At 39.9% G+C, this 22,132-nt stretch overlaps 1 protein-coding gene across 2 annotated transcripts; it reads left to right on the top strand.

The window, feature by feature from the left end:
* The first annotated feature begins 1,596 nt into the window (after positions 1 to 1,596).
* LOC137183182 (DNA-binding protein RFX7) lies at positions 1,597 to 19,516 on the top strand. Of its 2 annotated transcripts, XM_067590046.1 has the most exons (10): positions 1,597 to 2,043; positions 5,786 to 5,819; positions 8,144 to 8,230; positions 8,710 to 8,747; positions 8,847 to 8,969; positions 9,100 to 9,219; positions 11,214 to 11,295; positions 11,418 to 11,625; positions 12,802 to 13,097; positions 13,220 to 19,516. In XM_067590046.1, exons 1-10 carry the CDS (start codon positions 1,916 to 1,918, stop codon positions 16,649 to 16,651), a joined length of 4,548 nt encoding a protein of 1,515 aa, XP_067446147.1. In that variant the 5' UTR covers positions 1,597 to 1,915; the 3' UTR covers positions 16,652 to 19,516. The 2 variants fall into 2 exon arrangements, with proteins under 2 accessions (XP_067446147.1, XP_067446148.1); XM_067590047.1 differs by lacking the exon at positions 8,710 to 8,747 and having other exon boundaries at positions 8,144 to 8,229.
* Positions 19,517 to 22,132: the final 2,616 nt, after the last annotated feature.

Genomic DNA, 22,132 nt, shown 5'->3' with positions numbered 1-22,132 from the left:
AGGTTTTTAAGGCACTTTAGATGGTTAGATTCTGATCCATGAAGCAACGCCATCAGAGAGGCGACTGATGGACCACCAGGCTCAGAGACAGCTTCATCCCACAAGACTGTCGAGCTCACAAGCTCACTGAACACTTTACTTCTGCACTGATAGACTTTATACTTCTATATATACTGTTCACAAGGCCACCACATCAGTATGTACATTTTCTACCATAGTATTATACTCTATTTCATTCAAGTCTGCCTTAAAACGACAGTCAGGTGCCCAAATGAACATAGAAACATGTTTTTCTTGCTGTAATCATTCCTCTTGTTCATACTGACCATTAAAAGATCTCCTCCAACTGTGTTTACATTGTAAGTGATGGCAGACTAAATCTTATGTCCTGGTTTTGAGCAAAAATGTAAGTTCATCTGAAGATAATATGAGGTGTCAGCAGTCCGAATTAGTGGATTTCTGAATGGAAAGTGTCTCGACTGACAGTGTACTCCTGTTCAGCTGCAGTGGAAGGATCGTAACAAAAAGAGGGAATTTGGCACTAAAAAGACTTCTACTTTGAAAGATATTGAATTATTCAAGTCATTTGGACGGCTGAAGCCTCATATTATCTTCAAAACAACTTTTAAATACCTTTTTGCACAGTCTTGGATTTCCCAATCACTTACATTTTAAGTGCTCCAGTATGAACAGGAAGAATTATTACAGCAAGAAAAATATGTTTCAGTGTTCATTTGGGCTCCTGACTGTTGTTTTAAGACAGACTTGAAAACTGTGAACCAACCCTTTAAAGCCCCCCTCCACTCAAAAATGTGTTTTTCTTCTTATTCTTACAGTTGGATGTTTGAGCTTCACTGTGCAGAATGATATATGTGCAGAGTTTGACACTAAAAGACTGTTTTCACATTCATCTGCTAAGAGTGGAAAGTTTCTCTGTGCTCACCAAACTAAATCAAACCAGACTTCCTGCATGTAAGAAGATTTTTTTTAAAATCCAAGTCATATTTATTCACATTTGACGTTTGCTCTTCTTCTTGTTGGAGCAAATCTGTACAAGTTGACAGCATACTGGTGAGTATCCACAATGTTAAAGAAAATCTAAGTTAAAGAGGCATGAAGTATGCGACTTACACACACATGATACAGAAACTTGAAGCCTCCAGTGCACAAACACTGATTATGGACTTTAAGGTGAAGTAGGAGACATCTTGTGATGAAATATGCCTTTTATTTTGGGGGTAGTGGAGAGTGACACGCAAAAAGTGACACACAGCCGGATTCAAACCAGGGACATTGTGGTTATATGTCATGTGTTTTAACCAGTAGGCTACCAGGGGATGCCAATTCTGGATTTTTTTTAATAATGTTACTGTACTTTTTTTGTTTTTTGAGGAAAAAACATGTTAGACACATATTATTATTCCAAGCCAGGTATTTCATTTATACATATATATCTTTCAGTGTATTAGGACAATGTCAAATTCTGCAGATACACCATTCTGCACAGTGACGCTCAAACATCCACCTGAAGGAACAAGAAGAAAAACACAAGCTTATGCTTTTTTTATTGTGAAGGCAGCCTTTGCTGAACTTCCGGCCGTGCGTGCTACCTGTGTGTAACCTGACGCACGCAGCTCGTCTGTAGCTGCTGCTGGCTGCTGCAGGCGTGCTATTTGCGGCAGCGGAGAGACCTCTGCGAAATGCCTTTTGTATGCCCGGGTGTTTTTTTTTTTTTTTTCTCCCCCTTGTGTTTTTGTGTTTCGGGTCAGCTCACAGTGTTCGTAGCCATGCTCTGTGGAGGATTCAGCGGGCTGTCCTAGCTGACTGAGCCGCTCCAGCAGCGGTAGGTCCGGTGCAGTGCACAGCCGGGGATGAGGCCTACTTGTTAAAGCTCCCCCACCACCCCTCCATCGTGATGGCTGATGATCAACAACAACCTGGTCAGAAGCCTGCCTCGGGATTAGGCTCTCTTCCAGCGCTGGTGCCGGGACTCCAGGGCCCCGAGGCCAACGCGTTACAGTTCAAAATCAAGAATTCAATTTGGTAAGGATGGAAACGGTCCTCCAGCAGCCACACTGTCCCTTTTCGCTAGCCTCATAATTAGCGTCTCTTAGCAGGGAGGCAGTGTGCTGCACAAAGAGTGCAGAGCAACACGCGGATATTTACCTGAAATGCGACAGCAGAGAGGAAAACCACATTGTCCGGTGTCCTGTTTGTGCCTTAATAACACGATAACGTCGCGCTACTTGCAGCACAAGCAGCTACAATCATTAGCATCGAGCCACAGGAGGCCATGTTATATAGATGACACCCAATCCACCGGTGGTGCTGATGCTCATGATGACAGGTGTCAAACCAGGCAGCTCCTCAACACCCTTATTATTGTTATTATTATTGTTATTATTATAGTCATGTGTTTCTCGTTAGTTTTTATCTTGATTTCGGTTTTAATTTCTGTTTTCAATTCAGTTAAGACCCCAGAGTGGGTTTGCTCGTTTCAGTTTAGCCTTTAGTGTTAAAAAATGTTTAATTTTAGTTTAGTTTTATTAGATTCAGCACTAGTTTTAGGTGGGGCTGGGCAATATATCAACATTATATCGATATTATATTGATATCGTGATATGTGACTAGATATCATAGGTTTTGGATATTGTAATATCATAATATGACAGAGGTGTTTTCTTTTCCTGGTTTCAAAAGGCTTCATTACAGTAAAATGATGTAATTTTCTGAACTCACCAGACTGTTCTAGCTCTTCTATTATTTTCATTTTCCCACTTAGTTATTATATCCACATTACTGATGATTATTTATCAAAAATCTCATTGTGTAAATATTATGTGAAAGCACCAATAGTCATCCCTACAATATTGTTGCAGTATCAATGTTGAGGTATTTGATCAAAAATATTATCAAATAGATACTTGATTTTGTCCATTTTTTCGCCCAGCCCTAGTTTTAGGTTGTTTTTGTATTATTATAGTAAGGGGGGTATTTGTCAGGGGCAGGATTGAGGAAGTTCAGAATAGGTGTTACAAACACAACGCCGTGTGAAGGCAGTAGATTCACAGTCATGTCGACGTCCCAGCCTCAATAAACATGCGACAAGGCTTCCTCACGCTAGTTGCGTTGACAAATTTGACCAAATTGACAAAGACTAATACTAAATCATTTTCTGTAAATTTTTATTGTATTTTAATGAGTTTTTTAAGTACACATCGTTTCAGTAAGTTTTCGTTTTTTGGGTTTTTTTTTTTTAAGTCTAGTTTTCATTTTTTATTTAAATTTTTTTCACACCTTGTTTTAGACTTTAGTTTGAGTAACTGTAATAACTTCGCTCCACACACACACACACACACGCGCGCACACACAGATTTACTGCTGGTTATAATGAAAGATGTGGGTGATATGAAAATGAAAATGTTTTACTTACTGCGGCTTCAGAAAGTATTCAGACAATTTCAGTGTGATCTCTCATCAGTGTGGTTAAAGGAGATTAAGATATACTAAACTACCTGACATTTTGTTATCTATAATCTACCTACATATCATGACACACTGTTGATGTGGAAATATTCAGATACCTTCACTTTTTGCACACTTATCTGTGTTAAAGATGCCTTTTTAAAATGGGTTACATGTACCTTCTTTTTTTTTTTTTTTGCAATGAACCTACACAGAATAACACGTTAGGACAAAGTGAAAACACCTTTTAGAGGTTTTTGCAAATGTTTTAAGAATCAAAAAACGAAATATCTCATTTACATAAGTATTCAGTCTCTTTGCTAGTCTCAGCTGCATCAAAGGATGCACCTGCTGTGATTATCCTTGAGATATCTCCAGGGCTGTGTCCAAAATTATTTCCTATATTCTACACAGTGCTCTGTATACTACTTTGTCATCTTAACGCTTGTTATTTTCTTTATGTTGTATATGTTTTTAACATTGTAGCACTTTAAGACTCAATCCGAATGGAAAGTGCAGTACAAATTAAATGCATTAATATTATTATCATTACTGTATTCTTAATGAAAAATCTGGCTATTCTATAGTGCCCTAAAAAAACCCACAATAGATATTTTTCACAGTTTGACAGCAAGAAAAGCACAAGTGTAAATAACGACATGAATGGTGGACAAATTCCATTTAGCTGCTTCAGTTTAAGGGTCCTGGTACACCGTCACACTGTCAAAGCTTACTGGGATACTCGAACGGAGCAGAACAATCGTTAATGTTATTTGTAACACCTGTGCGTTTCCTACCATGACAAGTTAAAATATCTGCTTTGGAAAAAAAGGCCTATTGAAGGAAAATAGTAGTGTCTGTGGCATGTTCTCCACTTCCTGTTAACAATCCCAATTTACTGATTTCACAAAAATTAGAGCATTATATATATATATTAGACACTATATCTGTCACTGGTATCCAGAATTTCAATGTACTGCTCAACGTACCCTCCAGGGAGTGAATTCGGGCACAGCCTGGAACTTGATTGGAGTTTACTTGTGACAAATTCAAGTGATCGGACATGATTTATACAGCGCACATCTGTGTATAGCCGGTTTTTGAAGGTATATGACTGCACACCTGGAGTTTAAGAGGAAAAAGATGATCTGATAAGACAAAATGTTACTGTTTGGCCTGAACTCCGAGCTCTATGTCTGATTACACAGTACCATCCCTTCAGTGAAACTTTGGCGTTCGTGGCAGCATCATATATGGGGGTACGTCTCAGAATTGAGGGGAGAAAACCTGCTCCAGAGAGCACACGACCTCAGACCAGGGTGAAGGTTCACTTCCTAGCACGACATACAGCCACCACAACACTGGAGTGGCTTTGGGATAAATGTCCTTGAATGACCCGGCAGAAACCTGGACCTGAACCCCCAAAAAACATCTGTGGAGAAACTTGAAGACGGCAGTTCAGACGTACATATGAGGACTTGATGATGTAAATGCTGCCAAAATACTGAATACTTATGTTGGAGATTTTAATTTTTTCGCTTTGTCATTATGGGTTATTGATCGCCATAAAAGAACATTATATCCATCTTGAATTATATCTGTAACACATTTAAGTGTGCAAAAAGTGAAGGAATACTTTCCACAGTCACTGTATATCATGATGTCTAAATGTTGTCTTGATTTCAATCACGTCTTACAGCACGGTGATTAAAAAAAATTAAACTTCTGACATTTTAAATTCATTCGAGTGTTATAGACGTTGTTGGAATAATGCTTAGTAGTTTTCATTACGGTTGTTCAGGCCTGCAACTAATGATTATTTTCTTTTTCTTTTCTTTAATAAATCATTTAGTCTCTAAAATGAAAAAGTGAATGTTGATCCTCAAATTGCGTCATATCTGAGAAGCTGGAACCTGTGAATGTTTGGCTTTTTTTTTCTTGGAAAATTACTTCAATGATTCACTCGTTATACAAATAGTGCAACTCATTTTCTGTTGGTCGAGTATCTGATTAATTGTTTCGTTGCTACACTTGTGGGTTATGGTTCAAGATATTAAGAAATCCATGTTTTAAAAAGCCGATGGAAGATGATAATTAATATCGATGCCCTCATGTGACCTGACTCTTTCTGGTAGTCATGTCCGTTTTGTCATTTTTTTGTTCATTACAAACAAACAGAGCAACAGACAAAGCAAATCAATTTGACCCAAACTAAATCAAACCAAACCTTGTTAAGAAAATCCTGCATGTTAGAAGGTTTTTTTTGTAATTCAAGTCATATTTATTCACATTCTGTCTTTTTCTGTCTTTCTTATCGTAGCAAATCTGTACAATCAAAAGTGGACAGCATATTGGTGAGTATCCACGATGTCAACGCCAAATCAGTTATTAATGTTGTTTGTTGGATCATGACTACAGGTGTGCAGCTCACTGTAGCTGTTGAAGAATGAATATCTTAGACCCTGTTTACACTGGGTTTTAAAATGCGTCACGGGTGATCGGATCACAGTTGGACGACGCTAAATACAAGTGTAAACGACCACCAAGACGCATTGTGATCCGATCACTCAAACCACTTGCCGCAGTAGCCTGGGACGCATTTGACCACATAGCTTTTGTAGTGTAAACGCTAATGCTAACTGGTCAGTCGGACACCTCGGAGACGCATGATAGACACAGGTGTGAACAGCAATGTGTCTCGACTGTCCACTTGTGTTCAGATCACTGAAATGCATTTTAAAACCAAGTGTAAACAGCATCTTAATGTTGTGTATTTCATTCTTAGAGCCTGATGAAGTGGTTCAGGGATCCTATAAAGTACTTAAATTTGATGCTTACATGTTATTTACATTACAATAATAGATTAAAAATATGTTTTTACTATTATAACAATGAAATATGTACTATGTGGAAGGGTTTCATTATATTCATTATACATATCAACCTGGCATGTGTTAAATGTAACATATCTTTGCCCCTGTGTTTATTAATTAATGTAGTCCGTTGAGTAAATTAATTTGTAATTACTGTGAGTGAGTGAAGCTCCCTCACATCGGGTCTCTTTTCGGAGTGAATACACACTTGGTTTTATTTTATCTGAGCTGAGCTTGTTTGCAGCAACAAAGTCACATCAGTGACATCAAAGCTACATGAGAACGCTTTGTCTATTTTTTTTGTTTTGTCGCCTATAAAAAAAAAAAATACAGTCTATTAATGTCAGTATTTTGTTGGCAGATTTAGGGAGGCAAGTTTAGTCCCTTTGATGATGATGAGTCCTGGAAAAATATCCACTGTAAGGCAGCTCTGATGCTTACATGTGGACATAGTCGCACACAAACTGGGGAAAAAAGGATGCTTACATGCTTTGTTAAAAGAGTGTATTCAAGTATAAACTTAAAATTGTCTAAAAGACCTCCTTGACATCTGTCACATCTGGATTGTGTCTAAATATGGATGGTGGCTTAAATATGATTAAAAGTCGACTCTACAATAATGTGCATATCATGTATAGGTAAGAAGACAAAATATTATACCAGCAATAGTAACATACAGGGGTGAGTGATATGGATACAGTCTATGCCCATATATGTCATTTTATACAACAACAATGAACATTTTCTAGAAATTCAAATGAGAAACCATTTATAGCTAAAATAACCAGATTAAAACGCTTGTTTTTGGGTCAATCACTGAATTAAATATCTAACAAATCAAGATATGTTCACATTGTTACACAAATCCTGTAAATTCAATATTACTATAAACCAATGGTGTACTTATACAAGCAGACATATTACCACAGTATAACCAGCATGGAAAAAATATCACAATTGACAAATTTTGTTAAAAAAATAAAAAATTTTGATCTCACATGTAAATCTTGCACAATTTTGCCCAATGTATGGATGACATTTTCAGAAAAGGAATATATACTTGGATTAAACAAGCACAGGAGCAACTCAAACTTCATTTAATGGTACAATATTATGGCCTTAGATACTAGAATTTAAGTGTTACGTCTGTTTTGTGATGCCGTTGTTTATGAAATGGAAGCTGCAATAAACATCTGTATGGTGATGCTTGATTAGCTTAGAAATATAAATCTAACAATGTAAAAATAAAAAATCAACCAGGATACATGCTAATGTCAGATGTAAAGGCTAAAATAGGATTCAAAGGGATTGTGCAAAAGAAGTAAATTAATTAAGGCTCTGTGTGAGCAGAGAAGGACTCAGACAGGTAATTCACTCTGTACTTGTTTGTAGCAATGGAGTGTAGTAAATAGCGTTTTCATTCACTGCTCATTGGCTGACAGATCTCACCTCATTCATTCAAGTATCGGTTCCCCTAGCAACAAAGAGGCAAATAGAAAAGGAAGAGGTGAGATGAATCCATTCTTAGAAACCAATTGAAAAGCAGTCGGAGTGGAATTGATAGTAAGATGTGCGACTGTCATACCTGTGTAGTGTTTTCAAATCGACGCTAAATTCGGAACTTGTTTCCCTTAATTTTCCACGTATTAAAAAAATATGCCTGAGATAAGAGATTTCTGTTTCTGTTTGGGGAAAAATGTGAAAACCTGAAACTATCAGACTGTATTTTTACTAACTATGTTTTGAATGATTGTTTTTTTTTTTTTTTTTTTGACCTTGTCGTCTTTGATATTTTGTTTTTACAGCAAGATGTTGAGAAGTTTACAGACATCGAAAAACTCTACCTCTACCTTAAGTTGCCTTCTGGTCCCAGCAGTGGCAATGATAAAAGGTATTGATCCTCGTCTATTTCTCACACACACACACATACACACACATACACACACACACACACTTAAGTTTTCCACTTTGCTCCTTGGCGTTTTTGTTTTTTTTTGTCTCGCACACACAGCTGCTTTGTTGTGGCTCTCATTACATTTTTGGCACCGTTGTCTCATTGCTTGTCAAAAACGATCCACTGGCTACTTCACAGACACAATTTCGGCTAATAGCTTCTAAAAAAAAAAAAAAAAAAAATTAAATTACTACTCTCAAGCCTTTTGTTTTATTTTGCTTTGTGATATTTTTCGGGGGGTTGTGGTTTTTTTGGCCTCGTGTGAAAGTATCACTCTTTCATTTCAGCTGTATGATTGATTATCATTATGAAGCAAAACACTGATCTATGTAGATTTTTGCTATACCTAGCTGTCTGTGTTTCATTTGTTTCCCCATATCTATTCATCACCCCAACCCCCCAATTCTGCCCATTTGGACTGAGAATGAGAGGGGGTCCTCCACTCCTGGATTATGGTATTAAAGTTTCTGTATTAACAAGAAATGATGCGTACCAGTCAAGGACAATTCCCAGTGACCAGATTTCTTTTTTTTTTCTCTCATGCTCCATCTCAGTGATCAGAGTTCCATGTCGTCAAGCCGTACTCAACAGATGTATGCATTCAACTGGATACGGAATCACCTAGAAGAGCACCCAGAGACTTCCCTCCCAAAGCAAGAGGTGTATGATGAATACAAGTGAGTGTGTGGGGGGGCCACCGGGGCAGGTGAAGGGTAGCAGAAGAGGGGACATCATTGTTTATTCCAGTGTGACCTACTGATATGTGCTTAAACGTAGAGTCTTATGAAGGTTTCTCTTCTTTTGCAGGAGCTATTGTGACAATCTCGGCTACAATCCACTGAGTGCAGCAGACTTCGGAAAGATCATGAAGAATGTCTTTCCTAACATGAAGGCACGTCGACTGGGCATGAGGGGCAAATCCAAATATCCTTTTAATTCTGACAAACCTCTCAACAAAGTCTCATTTTGTCTTTGCTTCGATGTCTGCGTGCAGTTTGGTTGATGCTGTTTCTTGATTACATCGATGTGGCAGATCATGGATCTGTGCTGCTTTGACATTGTGTACTGTTAACCATAATAAACATCTCCACATTCTCTTATATAACTTTACATATGAATTTCATGGAATAGAGACGTCAGTCGAAGGAATAAACTCCCCTGTTAGGTTTTAATAAGTTGCTAGTCATCAGCTAAACTGGTGGCACATGTTATAAACTTTTTCAATTGTGTCTTAAAACAACAGTCAGGTGCCCGAATGAACAATGAAACATGTTTTTCTTGCCATAATCATTACTCCTTTTCATACTGACCATTAAACGATGCCTCCTAATGCAATTTCTATGTAAATGACAGGGGACAAAATCCACAGTTCTCCTTTCATGCAAAAATGTATTTAAATGTTGATCTGAAGGTTAAATGAAGCTTGAGCCGTCCAAATTAGTGGTTTACTATTGTTCCACTTGAAAAATTGTGGACCTTTCCTGTAATGTTCCAGTTTACCAGAATTGGCAACTGTTAACATAGTAATTCTGTTAATGTATTTTTTGTTTATTACTTTCAAATAGAAAACTCTACAGACAATGGAGTCTTTACATGGGATTCAATAACTTCACTTATTTTTCAAAGTTTTCAAAGTTCAGGATGCATGTAAATCAGTTTGCGTATTGATGGTCAGTGATCATAAAAGTTCAGCTGTTGACAACTTCTCTTGGCCAAAAAGATAGTTAACTGTCCGTTTCCATGGTCACAAAGCTTACAGCAAATTACTAGACCTCTGGTGATTTATTGCCTGTGTTGTTCACAGTGTAAATTCTGGGTTTTGCTCTCGTAACAGCGGATGATGTGTTTTGTCTTCATCTCATCAAGAATGTGGCCACATGCAGCCCAGCTGGGAATGTGGTCCTGTATTTAGAGCTGTCCACTTGAGATCGGATCACCCGAGACGGATGTTAATGCCAGGTGTAAACAGGGTCTAAAATTAATATGAATAATGCAGATGAAGAGGCACATATATCAAGAATGTCCCAGTGAGAAATCTAACCCCGTAAAATAATGTACATTTTTTGACAAAGCATTAGAGCTAGACTTCAGAAATCGACCAGGCCAATATCAGCTGATATTAGCTTATTGCAGATATATCTTTATGTATGTGTCAGCTGATAAGTAACAAGAAATTGCGACACAGAAATGCCCAAAGTAGGTTTGAGGTCTTTTAGAAACAGTGACTCTGTTACATAGTTTGTCCACCAGAGAGCACTCAGGAGTTGATTTTGAAAATGTCCTGCTCAGTATGTGTCTTGGTCACGATTTAAAAAAAAAAAAAAAAAAAAAAAAAAAAAAAATCAAAGGGATCTGTATCAAGCTTTTGGCCAATATTTTGCTGTCTGTTCTTTTTTTTTTTTATATTCCCAAAGATCTGTTTCGGCCTTAAAAATCCAGTGGTGAAGCTACGTTAATCATGTCAGGTGATGAAGTGATTCCTCTTGCAAACATCAGGTCTAAATACTACATAACATTGTATTTTTTATAGTTATTAATGAAAATGTTTGCAAAAAATGAGGTTTTAGAGGCAGTTTAAAACCATGTTGTATTGTGGTAAGTTCATCTTTGAAAAGCTATAAACCACTTTTGCCTAAAGACTGTTGCTGGCAGGTTATCAAAGCCAACAGTTGGAAATCCATGCCACGGAGCTGAAAAACTGTTTGGCTTTGGAGTGAGTTTTTCTTTTTATTTACTATTTCTGGCAGACCTTCTGAGCAGGGAACTGCTCGCTTGAAGCAAAGACTAGCAGAGGATAGATTAGAGACACAATTTCACAAAAGGATTTGCCAGGACTCAACATAAGACCAGCACCAGCGTATTATAACCATTTCTGTACTGAGACTGATCATGTTTTAAAAACCTTAACTCCTTCTTACATACTGTTATAGCGGGTTAAGGAAGAAAGCTTTTGTTCACATGCCGTCCTTACCCAACCTGGATCTGCAGAAATCTGGTGATGGGGTAAGTTACATTTTAGAGGACTTATATAAAGTATATACTATATGTAGTCAGATATAGACTTCTTTTCAAGTTTTCCAGTGCTCATGTTCCTGCTGCTCTGCTCTGAATCTGTCTGACTGTAGTGTGAGCTGATGGAGGCGTCAGGCCAGTCTCCGAGCGCTGAAGATGAAATGCGATCTGCAGCCTGCGGTCTGGTGTGCGAGTGGGCCCAAAAGGTCCTGAGTCGTCAGTTTGACAACGTGGAGGATCTGGCGCGCTTTCTGCTCAATAGCCACTACATTGGTACTAAGTCCATGGCTGCACTCACTGTTATGACCGGAACATCCACAGGTAACGATGTCCTCTGATCTGCTGGTGTGGTAGTTTTACTGTTGTGTGTTTATCAATGTGTTTTGTGAAGTATTTTGCTGTACGTGATAGTCGGCAACAACGTACGTTGTTGTTTTTTGATGGATATTTTAAGTTGGGAAGAACAGTGTGTTCTAAAAATATAATTTGTTGGTTATTTTAGTGTTTATTTGCCTCATGATGATCATTTGCAAGACATTTAATTAGTTTTCTTGGTGCTATCCTGCAAATATTCTTACATTTTTACATGTTTTTTTCACAAAACTGTCTTAAATTAGTATGGAGTTGATGAAAACTTAAACAGGGGAATTCAGCCTGTAAACTGAGTCATGTTTGAACCACCCTCATTAAGCAATTGTTGCCTAAAATGTTGAGAGAATAACCATAGTAGTGTGTGTGAGAGACGTTCCTTATTTTCATGTTTTTAGTGGACCCTGAGCACTGTGACTTTGAAAGATGTTAAAAATACATCATATATTCCAGGATATTTGTAATCACACTGTGTACTGTACATCAACAGCCAGATGTTTATCTGAGCCAGCTGCCATTAACCACAAATTTAAACTAGCCTCAAGTCAAGCAGGTACAGTTCTTCTACACTTCCTAAAATAGGAGTATCATCAACAATTTATGCAGATGTCATCATGTTGTCATCACAATCACCTTCTTGTTTGAGGTCTTGAAATTGGAAATTCTTTATCAGTGAATAATGGTTACTTAAACAACACCTATAAACAAAAAATACCAACAAAAAACAAAAGATTTTTTTTTTAAATCATCAGTTTTGCCAGATGAGATAATATTGGAGGAAGCAGAGGAACAACACCCATTTTATATACCAAGTTCAACAATGTACTCGTAAACCAAGATGAAATTTAGGGCTATATGATATAGTTTAAATAAATGAATATAATCATAAATATTTCCAATATTTATGTATATCACAACATGGGTTAGGTTTTTACATTTTAAACCTTTTCCAGGTTTAAAACTGTTAAACTGGTACTATTATTGATACTGTTCATAATAATTTTCTTGCCTCTAGGTGGCATAGACCTTCTCAAACTGCTGCTATATGCTTAGTTTACATGATTCTCATCAGTTTACACTGTGTGTCCTTGTAAAACTCAACACTTTGAATTTTTCCTCTTTCACCAGGAACAAAGACACCAACTCCAGCCTCAGCGTTTGTGCCCACAGCTGAGGCAAACTCTTTCCAGCCCCAGGTGAAGACCCTGCCCTCTCCCTCTGTTGATGCAAAGCAGCAACTGCAGCGCAAGATCCAGAAGAAGCAGCAGGAGCAGAAGCTCCACTCGCCCTTACCCATCGAGACCCAGGTCAAGAGAGCGGAGGCCAGTACACCAGGTCCCACCATCCCCTGTGGCAGCCCTGCTCTGCTCTCCCCTCAGCCCACCATAGGCATTGTAGTAGCAGCTGTTCCCAGCCCTGTCACGGTATGTGGCTTTCAAAGCAAAGATACAGAACTTTCTCCAGTCAACCCACAGAGTTGTATTCAGTCTCGTTATTGATGAATGTGACTAATCGTAATGTTATGTTATGACTGTTTTTCTCCCAGGTACAGAGAAGCAGGCAGTTAATGACCTCGCCCAGCCCTGTGGGGACAGCAGAGGGGAAAGTGTTGCCTGTGAACTTTCAAGTGGTGACTCAGTCTCTTAAACAGTCCCCCAAAGCTCCCCAGAATATCTCAGCTAGTCCTGTGGGTGACCGGCTGGCACGACACGGTACCCGGTACGCTCAGATCCTGCCCAAGCCCTCTGCCACCAGTGCCATCACACTGCGCTCACCCCCCACCCTGCTCATCACCAACAGCCCCATAAAAACTGTGATGCCTACTCCCCACGTCAGCTCAGTCAATGTGGTGAAGATGACGGCCATCGCTCTGGCTCCCAGCAGCAGCACCACGACTGTGCGACCTGCCTCGGCAGGTGTGAGTACAACTGCTGCTTCGGACGATTCCCAACATTTAAACAGTTTGAGCTCAGCTGCCCTTCAGTCTCCTGCAATCAGACCCAGTGCTCCAGCCTCCACCCTGACCCTCTCCACTGACACCAAAGTGGTGTCTGAAGCTGGAAATGACAATAACCCCACTGCTGGGGCAGAGAAAACAGCTGTTGGGGCCAAAGAGGAGAGAGTGGCAAAGTTCAGGGCTGCCAGTGAACCAAGCTTCCTGGTCAAGTGTTCTCCGGGACCAGACAAAGTGGCAAGGATAAAAAGTGACCCCACATCCCCTCCCACTTCGGTAGCTGTAGCTGGGACTCAGGACAGCAATAACAGTAACTGCCATGACAGTACTTTGTACTTGACTGTTGATAATCAGAACTCCAATGGCAACACGTCATCCAGTGGCCCCTCCGCTGTTACCCCAACATCGAAAGATCCCTGCACAGATGCCAAGAGCCCCAGGAAGCGCACAGTCCCTGCCGGGGAGTCCCATGTGATTCCTGTGAAGAGGGTGTTTATCTCCCAGCAGCCACTGGCTGTAGTTGACAATCCCAAACCTGGAGTCAGTGCTGCAGTGAAGAGGATTCCCCGACCGGGAACCCCCGCCAGACCAGAGAGCGCCCCCTGCAAAGTGACTGTGAAACACACCTCCATAGGGCCCACACAGATCCTTGCACTCTCCGACTCACCCATCACACACACTGAGGGCTCCCAAACTGTTGTCAAACCCCAGGCCTTGGTGGTGAAGCACGAAGGCCACTCCCTCAGCACTGACACCAGCACTGCAGCAGCTGGAAACAACACATCCGATCAGGTGTTGCTACAGCAGATCACCGGGGACCCTCGTGCCATACCAGCCAACTCAGGAGCACACGAAGCCTCTGTGATGAGTGACTTAAAGAGCACAATATGGGAGGAGGGACAGCTTGATGAGCTTCGGAAGCAGGCGTTTGCTCAGCAGATACCAGCTGAACACAAACAAACCCCTACAGACCAACTTTCAATTATAGCTCAACCCCCCGAGGCCTCAGGCCAACTCACCCTCACACAGGAGATGGTTGACTTTGCAGGTTCTCAGCCCAACATGGACTACTTCCCGTTCAATGATGACGACATGACCCAGGACAGCATCGTGGAGGAGCTTGTGCAAATGGAGGAGCAGATGAAGCTGAAGGGTCTGTTTAGTAGTTGTGTTGACGTGTCTCTACAAGGCCAGTCGGCCAGCAATCAAGGCTCTATCCTCAATGCTCACCAGGCTGGCACTACCTTCTACCACTCTGCCCACAGCAGCACCACTCCCGTCCAAACTCCCACTCCGACACCGACACCAACCCCGACACCCACCCCAACCTCCGAAATGACACTTGGGCACAGCCTGACAAGAGAGAGCCCCTGCTCGCGCATGGCTCCCATCACTCCTGTGGATGGAGCCATGGGTCGCCACACCCCCATCAGTACACCACTGTCCAACTGCAGCAGCAGCGTCCCCCCGAGCCCAGTGGAGTGCAGGAACCCTTTCGCGTTCACTCCCATTAACTCGAGTATGACAGGTTATCATGATGCCAGTATTGTCTCCAGCAGCCCTGTCAAGCCCATGCAAAGGCCCATGGCAACGCATCCTGACAAGGCCAAACTGGAGTGGATCAACAACCGCTATAACAGCAACTCTGGAGGTCCTTTGTCCAACCATAGCATAGGTATTCTGCCCAGCTACCAAGACCTGGTAGATGACCAGTTTCGTAAACCACATGCATTTGCAATTCCAGGCCAGTCATTTCAGGCCCAGCCGAGGCAGGATGCTGCTCACTTTGGTCGTTTGACGCCCATTTCCCCGGTGCAGCAGCAGCAGCAGCAGCAGCAACAACAACAGCAGCAGCAGCAGCAGCAGCAACAGCAACAACAACAACAACAACAACAGCAACAGCAGCAGCAGCAGCTGGTAACAGGTGTGACTACTCCCACTAAGCAGGAGAGCTTTGCTGTGCCCGCACCGTTAGACAACAAGGCTTCAACGTCATCCACGTCCAGTACTTTCCGTTGCCGCAGTGTTAGCCCTGCAGTGCGCCAGAGGAACTTCAGCGGTAACACCGGCCCTCCAACAACCACCACTAACACCACCACCACCACCCGAGCCGTCGTCTCGCCCTTTAACTCCCCCATCACCTCTGAGGTTCTTAGCATCCTGTCTAACAGCCAGACGGTCAGCTCTGTCCACAGCATGGTCCAGCGTAGCCAGTCTGTACCTCTGAACATCATGATGCAGAGTGAAATGTTGCCTGTGCAGGGTCAGAGTAACACCGCCAAAATCACCAATGTTCTTCTCAGCAAGATGGAGGCTGACGGGGATGACTCTGTCCGTGGCCTGGGGATTAACAACCTCCCCTCTAACTACACGGCCCGTATGAACCTCACACAGATCCTGGAGACAACTCCTGGCTTCGCTGGAGGAACTCCCCACCAGACTCAGCTGCCTGTCAGCTCCAGCCCTGCTGCCTTCGAGCTCCAGCAGCATGGCTACCTCACCACTGGCAGTGGAGAACAAGTGACTTTCTCCACTGGGGACAGCCAAGCACAAGCGGGTACTGGTGAGCAAGACCAGCAGCAGCAGCAGCAACAGCTCCAGGAGAATCCTGTGCAGACGCAACCACAGCTCCTCCTTCAGAGCACACAGCAGCAGGAGGTGGAGGACGAGCAGCAACAGCTGGATTTCAACAACACTGTCAAGGACTTGTTGGGGGACGATGGCCTAAACCCCAGCTCCCAGTTGGTCGGTCAGGTAGCTTCGGAGCTCAACGCTGTGGCGTCCGACTTCTCGAACGACATCAGACTGACCTCAGATCTGTCCAGTAGCATCACTGACCTTAACACATTGGACACCAATCTGCTGTTTGACCCTAATCAACAGCAGGAACAATATGAAGACTCAACACTGGAAGAACTGAAAAACGACCCACTTTTTCAGCAGATATGCAGTGATACTGTGAACTCTGGTTTTGACTGGCTAGAAAGCAAAGACCAGCCTACTACAGTGGAGATGCTGGGCTAATGTTATCTTTTATTCTGTATGATTTCTGTTCTGTGTTGTTTGTTTGGTGCGTATGTAGTATATCTGTTTTTAATCTCTAGTTTGTTGGGATTTGTCTGGACTTTGCCATTTGTTCTGTTAAAAGTGCCAGGCTTACCAGAAAATCTCTCCTACTGACGTTTAGTTACTTCTCTCCTTTTTCATTTGTCACCCAGAGTTTCAGTACTTAACCACTTTTCTCCCTCATCTGAAATCAGAGATGTAAGCATTTCAAGTAAAAAGTGTGAGTACTTGGTGGCAGCATGCACTTACAAAGAGCAGATTTGTATGGTATGAACATTAAGAGAAACATAATCTTCCATGTTATAACCAATCAATAATGCAATATTTGTATTTAATGAACTTAATGAAAGTGAGATGGGTAGGAAATTTGGCACAAAAGACTTCACCAAAAAAAAAAAACATATGCTGTTGTATACTATTTTCAGTGTGTGCAGTTCAAGTTCAACCAAATGGAGACAATATTGGGATTGCAGTATATGCACATAATAGTTGTAGGACATTTGCCTGCCATATCTGAATATTAAAAAGGGTAGCATCTTATGCTATCAGGTGCTGAATTTATGACATAATCTTTATACTTTATCATATACCAAATCAGTGGAAAACTGATTCACATCTGAGCATTGTTCAAGAGTGAAATTTTCTTAAAGCCTATACTTCTTGTACTGTTTAATATCTTATAAAGGGAGTAGATGAATCAGTAGTGAGAAGATGGGAATTCAGGCCACTTTGTGGACTATACATTGAAAGGAATCAACAACTGGCTGCCTTATTCCTTAAGTCCAAGGCCTTATGCCATCTTTAGAGAGACTGTATATAGTATAATGTTAAGATATCTTCAGAACCATCCAGAGCTTCATCATATCAAGGCAGCTGTTACTCTGATATTTTCAGTACTATTTCTTATTCTGTTTTTGTTTTGCAGTGTTACAGTATAGATGCGTATTGTATAGGCTAACGACTACACTGTGTGTGCCCTTATCAGTGATGGATTTAGAGGAATTTGATATGCTGTCATTTCATGAAAACCATGGCAGGCACACTTTCAGTCATGAGATTTGGTTTTTTTTGGCATGCTATACTCCCAGTTTGGATAAGAATATCAATGGTATGGAGAAGGCTTAGTTACATAGAAGGCCAGAGGCTGAAATGTATGTTTCGATGTCACCTTGAGATCAAGAGGAAATGAAATTATTATGTTTGTGGGGATCCAGCCTTATTTCCATACCAAAGATGATCTGTTTGAATAACATAAGAGATTATTACACATAGAGACACTCCTAGTAAACATTAACAACAACGGGAATCGGGCAGCCTCGGAGATATAAAAGAGTTTTATTGCATTTGTGGAAAAGGATTAAGTTGCATAAATCTTATGTACAGTATGTAAATTTGTGAAATGGTCACTGTCCTATGTTTTATAGGTAACCATGGACCTGAAAGCATGTTGAAACCATCACTGCTAGCCAGGTAGGCTATGTGATACAGTAGGATGCTTGCTTGAGTTTTTGGCTATTGTCAATGTTGTATAAGTCATGTTTAAGCTCCATCTGTAAATAGGATAGATACATAGAGATTTGATGTATCAAGACACTATATTATGGCCATTATTCTAGCTAAGTATGTGCCATTTAAAAGAAAAAAAAAGCTTAACAGATCTATAGTCGGCAAGATACTGTATGTTGTGTGTTACATTTCTGGCTCAATGTGTCGTAAAAGTAATGCTGTCTGGTCTCGCTTGCTGATTTTTATTTTACTTTTTTCTATTCAAAGATAATAGGTCTCTGCAGTTGCAGAAGTGATGTGTGCTTTGAGCAGGATCAATAGCATGGTATATTGAGAAAAAAAAAGTTGTGATACTGTTAGCTGGTTGCAAACATCTCTGTGACAGACATTGTGCTCAAAGCCTTTCAGCAGACACTGGAAAAAATCAATTACTCATGTTTCAACAAACTTTGGAGGTTCACATTATTGCACTAAATTTTTATGACACATGGCTTTGCCACATCTTTATGGACAAATGTAATGATGGATGCCCGCAAAAAAAAAAGAAAAAAAATATTTTTTATGACAAGATGAGTAAAGAAATTAACTGAATTGTCAGAAAATGACTAATTGTCTTGTAGCAAAATGTGCATTAATCTCAGTGAGATACACATTTCTTACTCATTCTCATACATGAGAATATAAAGCATTGAGGGAAAAAAAGTTAAGATAACCTTTTAAAACCTACATGCTCATTATGTTGATAAATGATTGTACGCACGCATGTGTGATGACTTCTGTTGTACTTTGTATTCTTGGTAAACCACTGTCTTCTGTGATTTGGGCAGGTTCTGTTAACCAGACTGGCAGTGCTAGTTTCATGAGTTACATTACTTTTATTGTGTGCTGTTTACTAAGTTAATGTTGTTCTATATGTTATGTTGATGACTGTTTTCTGTCGATTTTACATATGACTTATTTTGCAAAAAATGCATTTGTGAAGAAATTTTACATTTTCTCTTAATTTTTTCTTTAACAATAAGGCACTGATATTTGAATTTGAATGAAGGAAATGCACCTCTTATGAGTACAGGAGCTCCATCAAGCAGTGACTCTGATTCTTTACCTTTGACTGACCCAGAACCAACTCTGTTTGACTATCTTGTCCATTTCTACCAGTAGAAGAAAAAAACCCTCCTCTGTGATGTTGTCTGGTGTACTGCTTAATGTACAGTAGCTTGTTAATATTGCAAACGCGTTGTTTCTTTTTTCAATGGAAAGTACTCACTGGTGAGATTTTTAAAGTGGTTTTAAAAGCCAATAAACTTTTTTAAAGAATGTTCTTGTGTGTTTCAGTAGTGATGATTTTGTATTTTATTGCAGTTTTTAAAAAAAAAAAAAAAAAAGAAGTGTCAAATAACGAGAAAGTAAACCTGCAGGGCACGGTCATTGTAGCTGAATTAAGTCCTAGGAGACATTGTTAGTTTAATTGGTTGATTATTAAGCTTTGCACATTTTTACATGAGGTGTTATTGTCAGCACTATTATAATGTTACAGGCTAACAAAGTGTTTTTAGAAAAGAAAATGTAGGATTTGTCTCTGATAAACAACTTACAAGACAAGCTATCTCGAGTTTATGACATAATGGTATTGATTTTTGCAGACATGCTAATACTGATGTTTTTTTCTTTTGGTTCATCACCGCACACTTTTAATATTTTAACAGTCAAGTCTATGCAAAAGCAAGACCTTTCTATCACCCTCATGGCACGAGGTTAAAGGTCATGACAAATGACCTCTAAGGTCACTGTGGGGGATGCCTCTCCTAGAGACGAGCTCCGACCAATCAAAGCCCGGTCCGGCGGTCTTCTGCTCTGCTTTCCCAGGGCCTCGTGATATTCATAACATGTTAATGACCTTAAGCCTATTGATCATGGCCAAACAGCCTAACCTTTAGCCATGTGGAGCCCAGCGGTAACCTCGACACCACAACATTTGGCAAGATGAGTCGACAGATTTCACAATGAACGTAAGATCACGTGCCCTTTTTGTATACAACAAACCAGTTGACAAAAATGTAAAACTATAGTTAAAATGAGGAAACAATACAGATAACTCCTCTTTTGTTTATTTTACGCATTGACATAAACATCTTGCCATCTTTTTCACAGCTAAAATCATCACCGACGGGTTTGTGAGAGTGGAGAAAACATCCTTTGGTGTCCAAAAAAATTAATTGTTTGCCTTTTTTTTTTTTGGTCAACTGATGCATGTCGATAACTGTCGTGTGAACACGGTAACACACTCACAGTTAATAACCATTCGTGACTGATAAACTATAACATACTGTAAGTGTGTGTCCTAATTAAGAAAATGTTGTTTACGTTACACAATAGCAGATGCTAGTGTTTCTCCTGAAAACAGAATCATATATAAAATAACCTGAAAATCTAAACTATTGAGTAAACAAATTATAGGATGCTATTAACCTGATAATTGGTTTTTAGTCATAAATTATGACTATAAGGCTTCAGATGATTAAATCAATAGTTAGCTCTAATCAATATATAATTACACTCCACTCTCCTCATTTGATGGGATATTGAAGTGTGGACGTTCCTGTTTGTGGCAGAAATCCCTTAAAATCATTACACAAACATCCATAGATATTGTTGAGAGTAAGATTTACATAATATGTTTTGAAAACACATTTCCCAGTTTGCATGTGACGACTGCAGGTACCTGTGTGCGTTTGCGTGTGTGTCTGTGTGAGCACAGCTGGAGCCCATTGTATTGCTACTGAATGAGAGCTGGGAGACGGCAGGGTCATTGTCATAAGGCACAGTCACTGGATCAATATCTGAATTCATTAGGCAGCTGACTTGCAGCCATCAATATCTTCTCATAATCACCAGGTTCTGTGGTAGCAGCAGATGTTGTTCAGTGTGACCTTATTACCAGTGGCCCTTGGTAGCAGATAATTCACTTTGTTCATCTTATTTTTATTGTCTCAAATATCTGATAAACAGAGAAGAAGAGCTCACTGGAACATGGGAAATCAGTAGCTGCTTACTTATCAGTTTGTTGTTTAAAAATTACTGTATATTGATATAGTCTATGAGCCTGATTACAGTTTGACTTGCATTTTAGCTTTATATACTATGTTATTTTAACTAAACAAAATTAAAACTTTACATTTTAAAGCCCCAAATCACAAATTTGAAGGGGTTTCAATATATGTGACATTCTGTCCTGATCAACCCTTGATTTGAATAAAGAAAAACTACACCAAAAAAACTCCTTTAACAGTGGAAAAAAAGGAGAAATCTTAATCACTGCACAGTGATCACTGCTTTCTTTGGCCATGACTCCATCAACTGTGTATTAAGCTCTAACATTAAGTCTATCAATGCAGAGTTTTGGGACATATTCTGGTTGGTCTAGTGATCAGCTGTGAGAGATTCCTGCCAAATGAATCTAACAAGTTACTTTAGTTTATCAGCGTTGTTATAAAGCCCATCATAATCAAGATTACCCATGATAAGAGGCTCTCAGGATGTGTACATTCAACTGTGATGACTGCAAGTGACTCACTGCAGAGGAAAGGTGATAAATCCCTTTTTATTACAAGATGATAATCACCAACAAAATATAAATCCAAAAGCTATTGTGTAATTTGGATAAAATATTTTATCCCTGTTAATGTAATATATTGTGATACAGATATATGTATATTGGGGTGTAATACAATTTGGGGGGGGGGGGGGGCATTCAGTTGAGAAATTGCTTATAGATAGTTTACTAACTGTGTTCCTAACCTCTAGGAGTGTTTGAATGTCAAAAAATGTTCCAGATACTCTTTTATAAACCAGTATAAAACTGGCATTTGTGTGCTCTTACAAATGTTTTTTCATGATTCCTAAATTATTAAGCCCTTATTTTACAAATCTTTC

The sequence above is a fragment of the Thunnus thynnus genome, chromosome 5 (assembly GCF_963924715.1).
Source record: "Thunnus thynnus chromosome 5, fThuThy2.1, whole genome shotgun sequence".
Classification (NCBI taxonomy): Eukaryota; Metazoa; Chordata; class Actinopteri; order Scombriformes; family Scombridae; genus Thunnus; species Thunnus thynnus.
Note: the sequence above shows the minus strand (reverse complement) of the source record. Positions and strands in the feature narration are given on the sequence as shown.

What these genes read in the sequence shown, in the direction of transcription:
- LOC137183182 (XM_067590046.1), top strand. Translation starts at nt 1,916, where the DNA reads ATGGCTGATGATCAACAACAACCTGGTCAGAAGCCTGCCTCGGGATTA. An exon ending in TCCTCCACTCCTGGATTATG is followed by an intron (nt 8,748 to 8,846) that starts GTATTAAAGTTT and finishes GCTCCATCTCAG; the next exon opens with TGATCAGAGTTCCATGTCGT. An exon ending in GAGGTGTATGATGAATACAA is followed by an intron (nt 8,970 to 9,099) that starts GTGAGTGTGTGG and finishes CTTCTTTTGCAG; the next exon opens with GAGCTATTGTGACAATCTCG.